Source organism: Populus alba, chromosome 6 (assembly GCF_005239225.2).
Source record: "Populus alba chromosome 6, ASM523922v2, whole genome shotgun sequence".
Lineage (NCBI taxonomy): Eukaryota > Viridiplantae > Streptophyta > Magnoliopsida > Malpighiales > Salicaceae > Populus > Populus alba.
Window position 1 is genome coordinate 3,850,607 of NC_133289.1, and position 17,408 is coordinate 3,868,014.

General features: G+C 36.4%; 1 protein-coding gene across 2 annotated transcripts; it reads left to right on the forward strand.

Annotated features, from left to right (window-relative positions):
- Positions 1–667: 667 nt before the first annotated feature.
- LOC118053177 (insulin-degrading enzyme-like 1, peroxisomal) lies at positions 668–15,219 on the forward strand. 2 transcript variants are annotated; one of them, XM_035064353.2, is made up of 26 exons: positions 668–928; positions 1,029–1,104; positions 1,188–1,255; positions 1,446–1,537; positions 1,654–1,727; positions 1,863–1,906; positions 2,057–2,108; positions 2,457–2,579; positions 2,677–2,789; positions 2,941–3,103; positions 3,365–3,457; positions 3,618–3,703; positions 4,394–4,480; positions 10,302–10,405; positions 11,072–11,174; positions 11,370–11,465; positions 11,544–11,736; positions 11,982–12,043; positions 12,133–12,237; positions 12,772–12,973; positions 13,062–13,270; positions 13,538–13,662; positions 13,738–13,789; positions 13,875–13,961; positions 14,295–14,417; positions 14,544–15,219. In XM_035064353.2, the coding sequence occupies exons 1-26, from the start codon at positions 827–829 to the stop codon at positions 14,793–14,795; spliced, it is 2,886 nt and encodes a 961-aa protein (XP_034920244.1). In that variant the 5' UTR covers positions 668–826; the 3' UTR covers positions 14,796–15,219. The 2 variants fall into 2 exon arrangements, with proteins under 2 accessions (XP_034920244.1, XP_034920245.1); XM_035064354.2 differs by having other exon boundaries at positions 672–928; positions 11,547–11,736.
- Positions 15,220–17,408: the final 2,189 nt, after the last annotated feature.

Below are 17,408 nucleotides of genomic sequence, written 5' to 3' on the forward strand. Positions count from 1 at the left end.
AATAAAGATGAGAGAATCATCATCATCATATGCCACAGCAGCAATCTTCAAGGACAGATGAGAGAATCATCATCATCATCAGAGGGCTTAATTTAGGGCTCAGGTATTTGAATTCAACCAGAACTTTGAGAATATATGTGATGCCCACATATCACGTCAGTGTTGTGAAGAGATTGGATTAGATAAAAAGAATAGCCAAGATTTATGTATAGCAAGAAACTTCTTATGAAAGCGAAAACAAGAGATTCAAAGCTATTTAGACAGCATGGAAGCATTATGTTCATGTCCCTTCTTCATCATTTGCCATAGACCCTAATCCTCCCAGAGTTAAACTCAAGCAACCAGCCATTAATAGCAAGCATTCACTAGCCAGATTATCACCACTTTAAAATATATTTTAATATAAAGTAAAAATATATTTCTAAGTAAAAAATAACAGCAAGACTACCGAACAGCCTCCATCACCGTTGCAGACCTAAAGTCAACCAAAAAAAATACATTTTTCTTAAAATGAATAGGAAAACGAAAGAGAAAGACCAAGACCAAAGAGAAGGACAATCTGGAGGGGTATTCTGTAGAATAAACCAAAGAGCAAGACCAAGACCAAGACCAACAAGTCTTTGGTCCCAGTATTCTGTAGAATAAACCTCAGAGAAAGACCAAGACCAACAAGTCTCTGGTCCCAGTATTCTGTAGAATAAACCTCAGAGAAAGACCAAGACCAACAAGTCTTTCGCATCATCTTTCTCTCTGAAAAAACACAGGAGTAATCAACAAGAAAGAAAGGAACAAAACGACGGCGGTAGGCAAACAAGAAGCGGAGGAGATGGAGATAGTGAAGGCAAGGACTGATAAGCGAGAATACAAGATAATTGTTCTTCCAAATGCTCTCCAAGTCCTTCTCATTAGCGATCCCGACACCGATAAGGCAATTTCAATTCCTAAATTTTTGCAATTTCAATTCAATTCTGGCGCTTTAATCACTGATGGAGGTCAATTCTAACCATTTATTTTTCGTTTCTTTTTAGTGTGCGGCTTCTATGAATGTTAGTGTTGGTTATTTCAGTGATCCTGATGGTCTTGAAGGACTCGCTCATTTTCTTGGTAGCCTTTTCTTTTTTCTTTTTTCTTTTTGTGGTTTTCTTGAAGGTTTTTTATTTTATTTTTTTGGTTTGTGGTATTGGCAGAGCATATGCTGTTTTATGCAAGTGAGAAATATCCACTAGAGGACAGTTACTCTAAGTACATCAGTGAGGTGATTAATTATTTAAGTATCATTTAAATTGCTTACTTCAGAAAGAAAGAAAGAAAGCTCCATTCATTTCCTGTTAAAACCTTTATATTTATTCTATGTGGTTCGGGAAGGTTGAGTTGTAATTTTGGTGAGAATTTATGTGTTACTAAACGATGTTTTTTATGTATTTTGTTGTCTACTTGATGCGTAGCATGGGGGCAGTACCAATGCTTATACGGCGTCGGACCACACCAACTATCATTTTGATGTTAACAGTGACTGTTTTGAAGATGCTCTGGACAGGTATAAAATGCACGCTTTCTTATTTTTATAATCTGTAATGATAGATAGCTTGTTGGTTTTGTCAGTTATCTTATAAAGTTTGTGACCTGGTTCTTTGAATGTGATTTACTGTTCAGATTTGCACAGTTCTTTATCAAACCGTTGATGTCAGCGGATGCAACCATTAGGGAAATTAAGGCTGTTGATTCTGGTTAGCTGCTGTGCTTAGACTTGTAAAGTTTGTGACCTGATTTCTCAAGGGAAATTAAGGCTGTTGATTGATGCTGACTTTCTATTCGGAATTAGTGTAATTACTTACTCTGGTGTTTGTGTCTCTCTTGTACAGAATATCAGAAAAACTTACTGTCTGATGGTAAGAGAATAAACCAGGTATCATTCAATGCACTTGCTCACAACCTTAACTTTGTAAATATTGCATTTCACACGTAGCAAACCATGCTGCTTGTCATCAATCACAGCTTCGTAGTGATTATGCAATTAATACTATTCACAAACTGTTTTCTCTCTCTTTCATTGCAGCTTCAGAAACATTTAAGTGAGGAAGGCCACCCATACCATAAATTCAGTACAGGTTAGCTGCATAAGTCGATGTATATTTATGTGTGGTTGTATGCATGTGTGTATGAGCTGGTATGTTATTTGTAGAACACAGTAATCCAGGCATGAAGCAAGTCATGCATGCTTGTTGATTTTCAGCAAAACATCCATACTGCCTATGACTCTGTAAAGTTTAATTAATAATATTTTTCTACAACATTATGTTTTTAACTAATGATAATTTCTTAGGGGCGAATGCCTTTTACTGGCTTCCCTTAACTTCTAAAGGAATCATATTTACAACTACAATGATGTTTCATATTGAGGAAGATCAAAATTTATATTCTTTCCTGAATTGTGTCTATCATTTGTCAATTCATAGGGAATTGGGACACTTTGGAAGTTCAGCCAAAAGAAAAGGGACTGGATACAAGACTTGAGCTTATAAAGCTCTATGAAGAAAATTATTCAGCCAACCTGATGAACTTGGTAATATATGCAAAAGGTTAGTAAATAAGCTTCCCTTCAACATTAATTATCTCTTGATTTCATTATTTACCAACAATTACAACTATCAATTTCTTTGCTGTGGAAATCTTCAGAAAGCCTTGATAAAATACAAAGCCTTGTCGAGGACAAGTTCCAGGAAATTCGAAATAATGACAGGAGCTGTTTCTCTTTTCCTGGTCAGCCTTGCTCCTCGGAACATTTACAGGTATGCCAGGTTCTGCTGCATTTCTGATACTTTGCTTGCTTCATACTTTTAGAGAATGTTAAACTTTTGTGAAAGACAGTTATGTGTGGCTGAAGATATTAAACTTTTGAGAGAATGTTTAATATTACCTTTATTCTGGTGTTTGTTTTAGATACTTGTTAGAACTGTCCCCATAAAACAAGGTCACAAATTGAGAATTGTTTGGCCAATAACTCCGGGCATTCTTCACTACAAGGAAGGACCATGCAGGTATCTTGGCCACCTGATTGGCCATGGAGGAGAAGGATCTTTGTTTTATGTCTTGAAAACCTTAGGTGGGTTTCCCGCATGCTTACAATCTATCTTTATATTTTTTTAATTCTACTTTATTAGATATACACATAGATGGCTTGCTTTTTGCTTGGCAGTCCGCTTCTCATGTTCAGTGAACTCTGTGTGCATTCACTGTGTGCATGTGCATTCTTGTGCCTGTAGTTACCTGTCTTTTATTTATGATGCTGGAAACGCTGGCTTCTTCTTTTCCTCCTTTGAAAAGCAGACTTACCTTAAGATTTGGTTACTTTAAAAAAATGCAGGATGGGCCACTAAGTTATCTGCTGGTGAAGGAGATGGGACAACAGAGTTCTCTTTCTTCGCTGTAGTAATTAATCTTACTGATGCCGGCCATGGTTAGTTCCCCTTTAGTTTTATCTCAGTTTGTGCTCTTGGACAATCTAGCTTTAACAGAGTTGCAAAGCTTAGCTTATCTTATTTTTTATTTGGGCAGAATTATAACTGGGATTAACATCTGTTATCTAAACTATGCCTTTTTTGTTTGTCGGATTGCAGAGCACATGCAAGATGTTGTTGGACTGTTATTCAAATACATTCACCTCTTGCAGCAGTCTGGTGTTTGCAAATGGATATTTGATGAGGTATGGAAATGCATTATATAATTTTGGATTACCATTTTGTGATATTACTGACAAACAGGGGAATGGCTAACGTGCATCACACACGCTTCTTGCCATGCTCATATGCAACTCTAACCACAGAGACCATGTTTAGAGAATTTGATAGGTGTTACCATGTTAGTTTGAGAAAGAGAGAAATGAAATGTCATTATTGTGGTGATTAGGCAAGAGAGCCAAGTGAAAGAGAATGCTAGCTAGTTAAGGAGAAAGATTATGCTGGTGATTAGGCAAACCAGCATATAATGAATTCTTCTGCAGTTGATTTCCAATTTCAAAGTTGCCAGATGAACTCGACCAATTGGCATTTTGTTTAATTGCCATTCTCATGCTGTGGAACATAGGGTTCCGTTACACTTTAAGTTCTAGTTGAAATTATGGGTATATCAATTGGCCCATGAGCAAAACAAAAGTTCATTTGAACTGAAGAAGCTTGAGGAGATGTAAGTTTTTGACCTTTTCTACCATGCATCTTGACATTTTCATGCTTCTATCCTTTATTTAATGGTTTTCTCAGTTAATTTTTGTTTTTGGAGCGTATTTTGCATCTCCCTGTCAAGTTAGATTATTTATTTATTATCTCTTGCGTTCAGTATTGAAGTTTCTCTTTCTAATCTATTCAAGATGCTGAAATATTTTATCTTTTTTATGAAGCTTGCAGCTGTTTGTGAGACATCATTCCACTATCAAGACAAAACCCCTCCAAGAAGTTATGTTGTCCGAATTGCATCCAATATGCAGGTTAGTTATGGATTTGAAAGGGAAAAAAATTGTGCACTTCCTCTGGAATTTCTACATCTTGCCAATTTCACCATTATGTTGTGTTGTATTACTTTTTTGAGAATTGCTCCTACTAAACAATGTAGCCAAATTTAAAACATCTATGCCTCCTCTACAAACAACAATAACAACAAGCATTTTGTTTTCATTATACACTTCTTCATTAGAAGCAATACCAGTTTACAAGTGCTTCATCTTCTAACTTATGAGTTGCAGATTTTTTTTTTAATTTGATGAGCTGTGGCCTCATGTGAAAATAATTTAAAAGCCTTGACCTTTCAATTTAGGGTCAGAAGAAGGAAAATGGTTTGTGATTAAGTTTTTTTTTTTTTAACAACAAGCATTTTGTTTTCATTATACACTTCTTCATTAGAAGCAAAACTAGTTTACGAGTGCTTCATCTTCTAACTTATGAGTTGCAGATTTTTTTTAATTTGATGAACTGTGGCCTCATGTGAAAATAATCTGAAAGCCTTAACCTTTCAATTTAGGGTCAGAAGAAGGAAAATGGTTTGTGATTAAGTATTTTTTTTTTTAACAACAAGCATTTTGTTTTCATTATACACTTCTTCACTGGAAGCAATACCAAGTGCTTCATCTGTCATAATTATCATATTTCAATGTAAAGTTGTTCTCTGTATTTTCATTGATCCCGAAAGGAAGAATTCAGTCCTATAAATACATGTAATAATCCCTAATTTCCTGTCTATAATCCCTAATTTGTAGTCTATAATAAATACAAGATATTCTGTTACAATTTGGTTGCCATATATTGTTGATATTCTTGCCATAATATACATTGACATCCCCCCTCAAATTGATGCTGGTCAATCAAGAAGCATCAATTTGTCAATCATGAGTTGATGTCTAGGCCGAGACAAGGCCTTCGTAAAGACATCAGATGTCTGATGCTCGGTGAAAATATGAGGTAGTGTAAGAATATTATGATCAAGAGCTTCACGAATATAGTGACAATCGACTTCAATATGTTTGGTGCGTTCATGAAACACGGGATTAGTAGCAATCTGAATAGCACTTGTGTTATCAGCATGAAGAGGTGTAGGAGTGTGCTGAGGAAAACCAAGTTCATGTAGCAAACCCTGGAGCCACACAATTTCAGAACATGCGGAGGACATAGCTCGATACTCAGATTCTGTGGAAGATTTTGAGATTCGGTCTTGCTTTTTGCTTTTCCATGAAATTAAAGCATTTCCAAGAAACATACACCATCCAGTAACAAACCGACGTGTATCCATGCACCCTGCCCAATCTGCATCACTATAACCTGTTAATTGTAATGAATTATCAGCAGGAAAAAATAATCCTCGCCCAGATGTGCCTTTAAGATAGCGAAGAATTCTTCGAACAACAGCTAAATGAGGTTGACGAGGAGCCTGTAGAAACTGACTGACTTGTTAGACTGCAAAAGAAATATCTGGCCGAGTAATGGTTAGATAATTCAAACTGCCCACCAATTGCCTATATATGGAGGGATCATGTAACAGGTCACCATTATTTTGACAAAGTTTTAAATTAATCTCAAGAGGTGTAAGAACGCTATTTCTTGATTCAAGACCGCCCAAGAGAAGAATCTCTTGGGTGTATTTGTGCTGATGTAGAGAAATCCTATTAGACATAGAGTGCACCTGGAGACCAAGGAAATAGTGAAGGTGTCCCAGATCCTTCATATGAAATTCACTGTTAAGAGAACGCTGTAAATCCTCAATGAGTGGAATGTCAGATCCTGCAATGATAATATCATCCACATATGCCAGAAGAACAACAATACCAGTAGTAGTTTGCTGAAGAAACAGAGAGGAATCATACTGGCTCTGAATAAATTTAAGTTTCAGAAGAGTAGTGTGAAATTTTTCAAACCATGCCTAGGGTGCCTGTTTTAGACCATACAGGGATCGTTTCAACCAGCAGACTTTATCAGATGGGTGAGTAAACATACCAGGAGGAGGAGTCATATAAATATTCTCTTTCAGATCTCCATGTAAAAATGCATTTTTTACATTCATTTGACGAAGTGGCCATCTCTTGGAAGCAGCAATTTCCATAATGGTGCGTATGGTAGTCATTTTAGCCATAGGTGCAAATGTCTCCTCATAATTAATACCATATGCCTGACAATTTCCAAGAGCCACCAACCGTGCTTTATATTGTTCCACGGATCCATCAGGTTGGAATTTAATGGTGTATACCCATTTGTAGCCAGTAGGTTTAATACCGGTAGGACAAGAAACAATATCCCATGTGTGATTATCCTGAAGAGCCTGAAGTTCCTCTTTCATGGCCTGTTGCCAACATTCTTGGGTACAAGCCTGCGCATAAGTCTTAGGCACAAAAGTACTATCAATAGTGGTTGCTGAGTATCCATACCTGTTTGGGGCACGTGAAACTCGAGTTGATCGTCTTGGTTGAGGGAAATGATCAGATGTCGGTTCCGTGGCCGGAAGGGGCAAAGTGGATGGTGGATGATGTCTTTGATATACAATTCCTGACTTAAAACGTTCAAAGATATAAGATGAACTATTATCATCAAATGTGGGAAGCTGGATAGGAGTGGATTCTGTAGAGGGACAAGAAGGGAAAAAATTCTGATTTTCAAAGAAAATCACATTTCGAGAGATACAAATTTTATGAGCATTTGCATCATAACATACAAACCCTTTATGAGAATTACTATATCCTAGAAAAGCACAATGAGCAGCTTGGGCTGAGAGTTTATTACGTTCAGTAAATGGTAAGTGAACAAAACAAACACACCCAAAAACATGGAGAGAATCATACTCAGGAAGAACACCAAATAAAATAGAGTATGGAGATGCAAAGTTTAGAACTTGAGAAGGCAAATGATTGATTAGATGAACGACTGTTGATAGAGCTTCTACCCAAAATTGAGTAGGTACTGAAGAATCAATTAATAAAGTACGAACAACATCTAAAAGATGACGATTCTTACGCTCAGCAAGTCCATTTTGTTGAGGAGTGTAAGGACAAGATCTTTGAGAGAGAATTCCTTTGTTTTTGAGATATTCCTGAAATTCTTTGGACATATATTCCCCCCCGGAGTCAGAATGAAGTATTTTAATATGAGCAGAAAATTGATTTTCAACAAATACTACGAAAGTTTGAAATGTTGAGAATACATCAGTTTTAGATAAGAGAAAATATATCCAAGTAAAACGACTGAAATCATCAATAAACGTGACAAAATATTTATACTGAGCATGAGAGATAACAAGGCTTATGCCCCATACATCAGTATGAATAATTTCAAAACATTTAGAAGCACGACTACCATGTAAAGAAAATGATAATGCTTTGCTTTTACCCAATTTGCAAGAACTACAGTCCAAAAATTCTGTGGAAAAAGAATTTTTATTCCCCAAATATCCATGTTTCATAAGATGAGTCAATACATTAGAATTGGGATGCCCCAATTTCTTATGCCAAAACTGAGGATTATTAATGACAGTAGAATAAACACAAGAATTAATACTAGGAATAGAAAATTGTATTGGAAATAAACGTCCCACTTTAGGCCCCTTCGCAATCACTTTCCCCGACACTTGATCCTGCACACAACAACCATGACGATTAAAGAGAATTTCACAGTTATTTTCTACCATTTGACCAACAAAGAGTAAACTTGTTGATAATTTCGGTGACACAAAAATATTGTTGAAATAGGACCCCAAATTACCAATTGATAAAATCGGTAGATTATCACTATTTGCTACCTGTATATGTTGATTACCCATGTATTTCCGCACATTACACAACCCATTTTCACTGCTGGTCATGTGATTCGACGCTGCCGAATCCATTAACCATGGTTTATTATATACCGAATCCAAAGAAAAGTTAAGTTTATTACCAGAAATCCCAAGTGCAGAGAAGGCAGAGATGATCATCTGTTGTACCATCTCAGGAGTGATAGTGCCTGACGAAGAGCTCACCGACGATGAAGATTCTGATGCCAACGGTGAGGATACGGCTGCGGCAGCCATAGAAGTAGCCCCCAATTTTGACTGCACAGTAAACCCTTGTCGATTCTGTGGTCGCAGACGACATTCCCTGATTACATGCCCCTCCTTCTTACAATAATTACATAATTTCTTACTGCAATTTCTGGCAATGTGCCCTACTTCCTTGCAATTAAAACATTGCACACTCCCACCCCTCTGTCGTCCCTTTCCTTGAGCCATGTAAGCCACATTCATCTCTGTGACAGTGTCCTGAGTCAACTCGTGTTGAGTGGCGAGTCGTTGTTTGTCCCGTAACAGTTCCCCCAAACATTCATCCAAGGTGGGTACTGGACTTCGATTGATCAAGCTAGCTCTCACGGCCTTAAATTCTGGCCGGAGCTTCATCAAGAACTGGTCCCTCTAGCTCTCGACATAAACAAGGTATAGTGCTTCTAAACTCTCCTTCGGTATTTTAGAGTAAATTATGCCAGTATATTCACTACATAGGTTTAGAAATCCAGCATAGAATTGTTCAATTGAGAGATTACCTTGTTTGTAATTGGCAATACCCATTTTGACCTGAAATTTTTGAGCCGAATTGTTCTAAGAATAAATGCGTCTGAAGTAGTCCCAAATCTCCTTCCCTGTGCCTAATGATCGAAGATTGTTGATCATATGGGGTTCAACAGACCCCAGTATCCAGGAGACAATTTTTGCATCCTTGGTAGTCCATATACCCAGCTCCTGTGGTTCGGTTGGTGCTGGTGAAGATCCATCAAGATGCCCCCATAATTCCTTCCCTTTAACAAACATACGAAACTGAAACTCCCAACTTGCATAGTTTTTTCCATTGAATCGAGTAAGAAAAGCCTCTCCAGACATCCTAGGAATCCCAAAAAAAAAATATCACCAAATACTGATGAATTTAGTCTCTATAGACTTAAGAAAAGAACAAAGATCTAGATCAGAATAATTGGCTCTGATACCATGTCATAATTATCAGATTTCAATGTAAAGTTGTTCTCTGTATTTTCATTGATCCCAAAAGAAAGAATTCAGTCCTATAAATACATGTAATAATCCCTAATTTCCTGTCTATAATCCCTGATTTGTAGTCTATAATAAATGCAATAAATACAAGATATTCTGTTACAATTTGGTTGCCATTTATTGTTGATATTCTTGCCATAATATACATTGACATAATCTTCTAACTTATGAGTTGCAGATTTTTTTTAATTTGATGAGCTGTGGCCTCATGTGAAAATAATCTGAAAGCCTAATGTGGTGCTTATAAAATATAAGGAAAATGGTTTGTGATTAAGTTTTTTAAAAAAAAAAAAACTGAAAAGGAGGTGAAATTAATATAATTAGAAGGTGTGCCTCTAAAATTTGGGGATGATTTGCTGGAAGATAGATTTTTAAGGGTTGCTTGAAAGGCTAAGAAGTTTGTTTCCTATAGGATTTAACTGAGAGTAATTTGATGGAACAAAATAATTTTACTTTTGCTAAACTGTAATAGTTAAAGTTGAAGTGAGTTTTTGATGTGTTGGGATCAATTTGTGAATAGTTAAACATTGGAGATTGTTTGAGAGCTTTGTTTCTCTTTACTTTTAAACAGCTTTAAAATATATTCAGGTAAATGCATGCACACATGCATGCATATAATCTAGATATGTGCACATATGTATGTATATGCTTATTTGCATGCTGTATGTATTTCAAAGCTTGTGACGGAGGAGATGTTAGCTAACATATTTTTAGAATAATGTTCTTTAAATGGTTGTTTGGTTTCTTTTTATCAGCTATATCCTCAAAAAGATTGGCTGGTGCGATCCTCCTTGCCTTCTAATTTCAGTCCAAGCATAATTCAGACAGTACTTGATCAACTTTCTCCAGACAATGTTCGGTGAGTTATTTAGAGCTCAAAGGAGCTGTAACTTTTGCCAAAACAAATGAGAAGCAAACATTTTTTGTCCCTTATTCCTTATTCTGTTTTTTCGGTTTATGACAATGAAATGGATTTTATTAGTAAGGCATGAAACCAGAATTAGATCAGGAGAATATGCCAACCACCAAAAAATATAAAGCAAGAAACAAAGAAAAATCATGTTAGAGAGGCTTTCTAATCCTGTTGAACGAGAACTGAGTTGCTTTCGTGTTAGCTTACTTTCAAGGGGATTGATAATCGTAAATGATGCTAGATTCCAATTAAATAATAATAGAATGCAGTGAAATTGATGTATTTTAGCACCGTTTATGGTTAAGGGGAATGTCTCAAAATGGAAGAAATATGGCCATTCGTTATAGACAGATGATATAACTTTCAATTGCCTATTTTTTTTTTTTTTCTTATGATTGGATCGGCATTACAATCACCTTGCATGTATTCTCAAGATAGTAGTTGTAATCTGCTTTTCCATGGTAAAGGAAAACTAGTAATTGGGTGAACTTCTACAGACTTGTTTCTTTTCCTCATCCAGAATTTTGTTTGTTGTGCTCTATACATGTCTCAATTTGTTTGTACAAATTTTCAACCAGTTATCTCCATGGTTGAGAAAATTTTATTCTGCAGAATCTTTTGGGAATCGAAGAAATTTGAAGGGCAAACTGCAATGACTGAGCCATGGTACAAAACTGCATACAGTGTTGAGAAAATCACTGGCTCCATGATCCAGGTCTGTTGTTGGCTGTTACTTTTTAGATTATCCAGTCAATGGTGTTAATAAATGCAATTCTTTTTGGACTTCCATTGCAATTTATTTTGCTTTACTGTTTGTTGTCATCAAACTATAAGCAGCTTCATTTTCATGATTAGAATCTCTTGTAAAGGTACAAAACCTGATATTTTGCAAGTTTTTGTCTGATTGCAGGAATGGATGCTGTTTGCTCCCAATGAAGATTTGCATCTGCCAGCGCCTAATGTATTCATACCTACTGACTTATCACTTAAGGATGCACAAGAGAAGGTTTGATGGAATTCTATTATCTGTTACATGATCATCATTTTTTTGTATGTTATCTACTGATGTGACTGACCTTCATAGCAGGTCAAATTCCCAGTTCTCTTAAGAAAGTCATCCTCTTCATCACTATGGTACAAGCCTGACACGATGTTCTCTACTCCTAAAGCTTATGTTAAGATAGATTTCAACTGCCCCTTTGCTAGCAGCTCTCCTGAGACTGAAGTTCTTACTGACATTTTTGCGCGGTTGTTGATGGATGACCTGAATGATTATGGTACCACGAACTAAAATTTGGATTTATTTTAGTGAAGATAAAATTTAATCCCTTACTTTTTTATTTATTTCCTTTTCTTCCTCAAGTTCCAGTATCTCTTATTTGATGAAGCAGTTTAGCATATGAATATATAATTCATATGAAATCCTCATCTTGATAAATTAAACTTTATTCGATGTACTGGCATATTTGATAAATCTCCACTCTGCATCTGACAACAGTTTTATATGTTTTGTATGTTTCAGCTTATTATGCACGGGTTGCTGGTCTAGATTATGGCATACGCAACACAGATAGTGGTTTTCAGGTAGTAGCCTATTTGCATATTATATGTTAATATGATTTCTCTTCTGTCCCCTCTCTCACACAACCTACTTTTGTTTTGTTTTTTTGCAGGTCACTGTTGTTGGTTACAACCACAAACTGAGGATCTTGTTGGAAACTGTTATTGAAAAAATTTCAAATTTTAAAGTGAAGCCCGACAGATTTTCTGTGATCAAGGTAATGCAAGGAAGAGTTCATACAGGGTTTGAACTTCCTGTATCTCCAAGTATTTATACTCAAAAGGATACATATATAGATATATTGATCAGTCATGTATACCAAATAATGCTCTATTTGATTATGAAATCACCATGAACATCTTTTATGATTCTTCTGAAGCCCAATCAAAGTGGTGGAGCTTGTGTCACGTGTTTCCCTGTAACCTGACTTTATTTTCATGTCATTTTGGCAAGTGCAATTTTGATAATTAGAACAAGGGAAGGACAGATATGAGCCAAGCCCTGTACATGATGTTAAGAAGGTTGGGAATAACTTTTGAAAAATTCTTGTGGAATATGGCCAAGAGAAGGCCACTTTTAGAGACCACTGAATTATTTCTTCCATTCTTTACATTTCTTGTTTAATTTTGTTATTGTTTCTTTTCTTTAGGATTCCTGTCTAGGTTACTCTTACAGGTTGCATAGGGAAGAACATTTGAGCAGTGCATTTTTTTACTGATTATCATTGATAGACACCTTGTATTTTTTCCAGGAAATGGTGACAAAGGAGTATGGAAATTTGAAGTTCCAGCAGCCCAATCGGCAGGCTATGTACTATTGTTCTCTCTTACTACACGATCAAACATGGCCTTGGATGGAAGAACTTGAAATACTTCCTCATCTTCAGGCTGAAGATCTTGCTAAGTTTATTCCATTGATGCTTTCAAGAGCCTTCTTAGAGTGCTATATAGCAGGTTTCAACTGCCTGTCTTGTATTTCTATAATCATATGGCTATCTCGTCTTGAATTTAAGTATCATTAGTAATTATTCCATTCATTCAGGTAATATTGAACGCAGCGAGGCAGAGTCAATGATTCTGCATATTGAAGATGTTTTTAATGCGGGTCCAGACCCTATATGCCAACCCTTATTCCCGTCCCAGCATTTAACAAGTAGAGTTATCAAGCTTGAAAGGGGCGTCAATTATTTGTATCCAATTGAAGGCTTAAATCCAGATGATGAGAATTCTGCTCTGGTGCATTACATACAGGTAACTGTATTTGCTTGTGAGAAATGGTTTTTCTGAGTCAATGTGGCTGCTTTTGCAGTTCCGTAGTTTTTGAGTTGTTGAAGATATAATTTTAAGTCAAGAAGTACATGATTTCAACTTTAAGATGCAGCATCACTAATGAAACATAGTAGCATATAAATAAATTTAAATAATGCATTTCTTGTCGTTTCTGGTAATTGACTGGATTGAATAAATTATTTCAAGTGAATTTTGATTTCTAATTGACAGAATCATTCAATTGTGCAGGTTCATCGAGATGATTTTACATTGAATGTGAAACTTCAACTTTTTGCTTTAACTGCAAAGCAGCCAGCTTTCCACCAGCTTAGATCTGTTGAGCAACTTGGGTACATTACTGCTCTCAGGCAGAGGTATCCAGAATTTCTCCCTAAATTTTGTCCCCAATATGGATTTTTCTCTAGGCCTTACCATTTCTTTCAATGTAGAAATGACTCTGGTATTCGTGGAGTGCAGTTTGTCATTCAATCTACAGTGAAGGTATTTAGCATTTCTTTTGTGTGTCTCTTGTTGTCATGTAGCCTTGTGTTATTGCACTCTTAATTAATCCTGGTAATCTTGCTAGGGTCCCGGACAAATTGATTTGAGAGTTGAGGCATTCCTCAAGATGTTTGAAACTAAACTTTATGAGATGACCAATGATGAATTCAAGGTGAGGTTCTATCCCTATCATAATTGATTGATATTTTCTTGCACTTCTTTTTTTGGGAGGAAGATGGAGTAATCTTCAAAATACGGGCTTAAGTTGCGCATGGTTAATCTTTCTTCAAATGCTTACCTTCTTCTATGTAAATTTTCTTCAAATCTTTCTTCAAAAGGCATATATTAGCTGCTTGTTTATTTTGTTATCTAATTTTATTTTGTTGTTGCCTCAATTTGTTTTGAGGCTTGGTGGTTGCAAGTGAGCTATTTTTGACAAACGAGTCTTGCGATCCATTTCCGTCCACAAGGATTTAATTTCAAAATGCCTGTCAATGCTCTGCAGAGTAACGTGAATGCTTTGATAGATATGAAACTTGAGAAGCACAAGAATTTAAGAGAAGAATCTGCATTTTTCTGGCGAGAGATTTCTGATGGGACCCTGAAGTTTGATAGGCGAGAATGCGAGGTATGAATCTCATATTTCTGCAGATGTTTATTATTGGCCCCTGCAAAATGGCCGGAAAAAATCTATAAATTGTTTTTTTTTTTTTTTTCAAATGTTCTGAACTTCTAATCCATGTTGTTACAACAGGTGGCCGCATTAAAACAACTCACACAACAGGACTTGATAGATTTCTTTGATGAACATGTAAAAGTCGGTGCACCTCGGAAGAGGACATTAAGCGTGCGGGTTTACGGGAAACTCCATTCATGTGAGTACTCATCAGACAAAAGCCAACAGCTTCCGCCCAACGCAGTTCAAATAGAAGATATTTTCAGTTTCAGAAGATCACAGCCTCTTTATGGTTCTTTTAAAGGAGGCTTTGGTCACATGAAGCTGTAGGGTTGGGATATAAAAGCGATGGAGGTTTCCCCTTTTCAGCTGGTTGAAGAAAACTGAAGCAATATGGTAGTCGTAGCTGAAGCCGAAGTATAGCAATAAAACAAGAAGTATTCTCCAAAGTGATTCTCATGGCTTTGAGCAATATTTCGTGCTTGGCACTGTTTCTCGTTGCATTGCAACTTCTATGAACTATTTTTTGTATGTGTTGCTTGTATCTCAAAGTTGTTGAAAGCAGAACTTGTTGAAAGTTTCAGGTAAATGCTTTCATAATACTTTGACTGCATATCCCAATCTTAAAGACCGATAAATGTTTGCCTAGCTACTGGATGCAATACATTAAAATACAAACTAGATATCATGTGTGCTTTTCATAATTTTCCATTTTAATCTCATGAAGGCTACCAACCTGGGTTTCTTCTGTCAATTTGATCATTCAATCTGGTTAACTATAATTTATTTTGGTAAGCATTTTAGATGTATTAGTCTCGTTTTCTTGAGCAAACATTTATGCATCCACTCAGTGCATGATCATTTGTGTCCTTGATTCACGCATGATGGGGATCTCTACATCAATATACTTTTTCATCGCTCGGAAACCTCTGTTGACTGTTGGAGGTCAAAACATGGAAGATGCTTCCAGGGTTTTTGCACGTTTTCTCCTTGATTGCTGTTATTTATTTAACCATGTGTCCAACTTAACTATGTGCTGTTTTTTATTTAAGAAAAAAAAGGTAATGCGCATTGGATTCAAATCCCTGTAATTTCCATGCCAGCTCGAATTTTACAGATGCAATATCTCTGATGATTAATTTTACTGATACATTTCAACAAGTACCTAGATAAAGAACAGAGAGATTAACAAGTTTGGATTGGAGCTGAGTTTAGGATTATTTAGATAAAAATTTAAAAATGAATATGATACAGGATCATATATGCCATTAGCATTCGGGTTTGAATGAAAATCTGACATCTGGGAGGTATTTCCAGTAGCCATTCCTAGCTGAACTAAACCTCTGTAACATTTTCAGATTCAATTTCAGTCTAACGTTATCAGTAAAATTTATAAAAACCTCAACAAGAGTTGAGGATCACTACTCTTCTCAAGGAGAACAAGATAAAATGCAGTGACATCCGTCTGTGAGATCCCGACCAGCTGCTGGCTCCATGCAATGATACAAAGCAACGGATTTCCATATCAAGCAAGAAAGGGGAACAACACCTGACACGGTTTTGTCACTGCATGAATCATGGACAAATGAGTCCGATGATCACAACACATCGCAGTTTCACTAGATGAAGTGCAATGGAGGGTCCAAGATGGGCTATCCAAGCATTCTTTTGGTGGTACTCCAGCTGAGCTTAGGAAAGACTGCACCTCCAAGGGTTTTAATCGATTCCTTGATCTTCAATTCAAGGGAAAGAAGGGATCGGTGGAGGCTTCTCTGGTTCATCTTCAGATGCTTCTGACACTGTATAGTCTTCTTCGTCTAAGGGATTGTGGATTCTGTTCGGCAGGGCATCTTCATTTGAGATAGAAAGAGGAAGGAGAAAGGGATAGGATCATCAAGAAGGTACTAGAATAAAGATGAGAGAATCATCATCATCATATGCCACAGCAGCAATCTTCAAGGACAGATGAGAGAATCATCATCATCATCAGAGGGCTTAATTTAGGGCTCAGGTATTTGAATTCAACCAGAACTTTGAGAATATATGTGATGCCCACATATCACGTCAGTGTTGTGAAGAGATTGGATTAGATAAAAAGAATAGCCAAGATTTATGTATAGCAAGAAACTTCTTATGAAAGCGAAAACAAGAGATTCAAAGCTATTTAGACAGCATGGAAGCATTATGTTCATGTCCCTTCTTCATCATTTGCCATAGACCCTAATCCTCCCAGAGTTAAACTCAAGCAACCAGCCATTAATAGCAAGCATTCACTAGCCAGATTATCACCACTTTAAAATATATTTTAATATAAAGTAAAAATATATTTCTAAGTAAAAAATAACAGCAAGACTACGAACAGCCTCCATCACCGTTGCAGACCTAAAGTCAACCAAAAAAAATACATTTTTCTTAAAATGAATAGGAAAACGAAAGAGAAAGACCAAGACCAAAGAGAAGGACAATCTGGAGGGGTATTCTGTAGAATAAACCAAAGAGCAAGACCAAGACCAACAAGTCTCTGGTCCCAGTATTCTGTAGAATTGACGCAGCAGTAAACGGCGAAGGAATACGACCAACGTCAATATTCCGTAAATTTGTCTAAAACGAGAGAAACTCTCAGGAACTCAAAGAGTTTTATTCAATAATAATTAAGTACCTTCGGCCAGCGGCTTTACATTGATATTTAAAGCAAAACCCTAACCTAAACTCATGACGGATAAGGAAACGACATAAAACATTAAATTTACCATAAATGGCAAATTTGAGATAAATGCAGAATATGAAAGGCCTATAAATCCTGAGCAAGTAGGAATTGACGGAAGTCAATTCGGACTTGGAAATCAAAAGTTATGGCTAAAACAAAACTTTCCTAAAATGGCAAAAATGACGATTTCGGGACCGAAACGATGGAATTTGACCAACATTGGTTGGACATCAGGG

Coding starts and splice junctions, on each gene's coding strand:
- LOC118053177 (XM_035064353.2), top strand. CDS start 827: ATGGAGATAGTGAAGGCAAGGACTGATAAGCGAGAATACAAGATAATT. Junction 3,458..3,617: donor TCTTACTGATGCCGGCCATG/GTTAGTTCCCCT, acceptor GTCGGATTGCAG/AGCACATGCAAGATGTTGTT. Junction 12,044..12,132: donor ACACAGATAGTGGTTTTCAG/GTAGTAGCCTAT, acceptor GTTTTTTTGCAG/GTCACTGTTGTTGGTTACAA.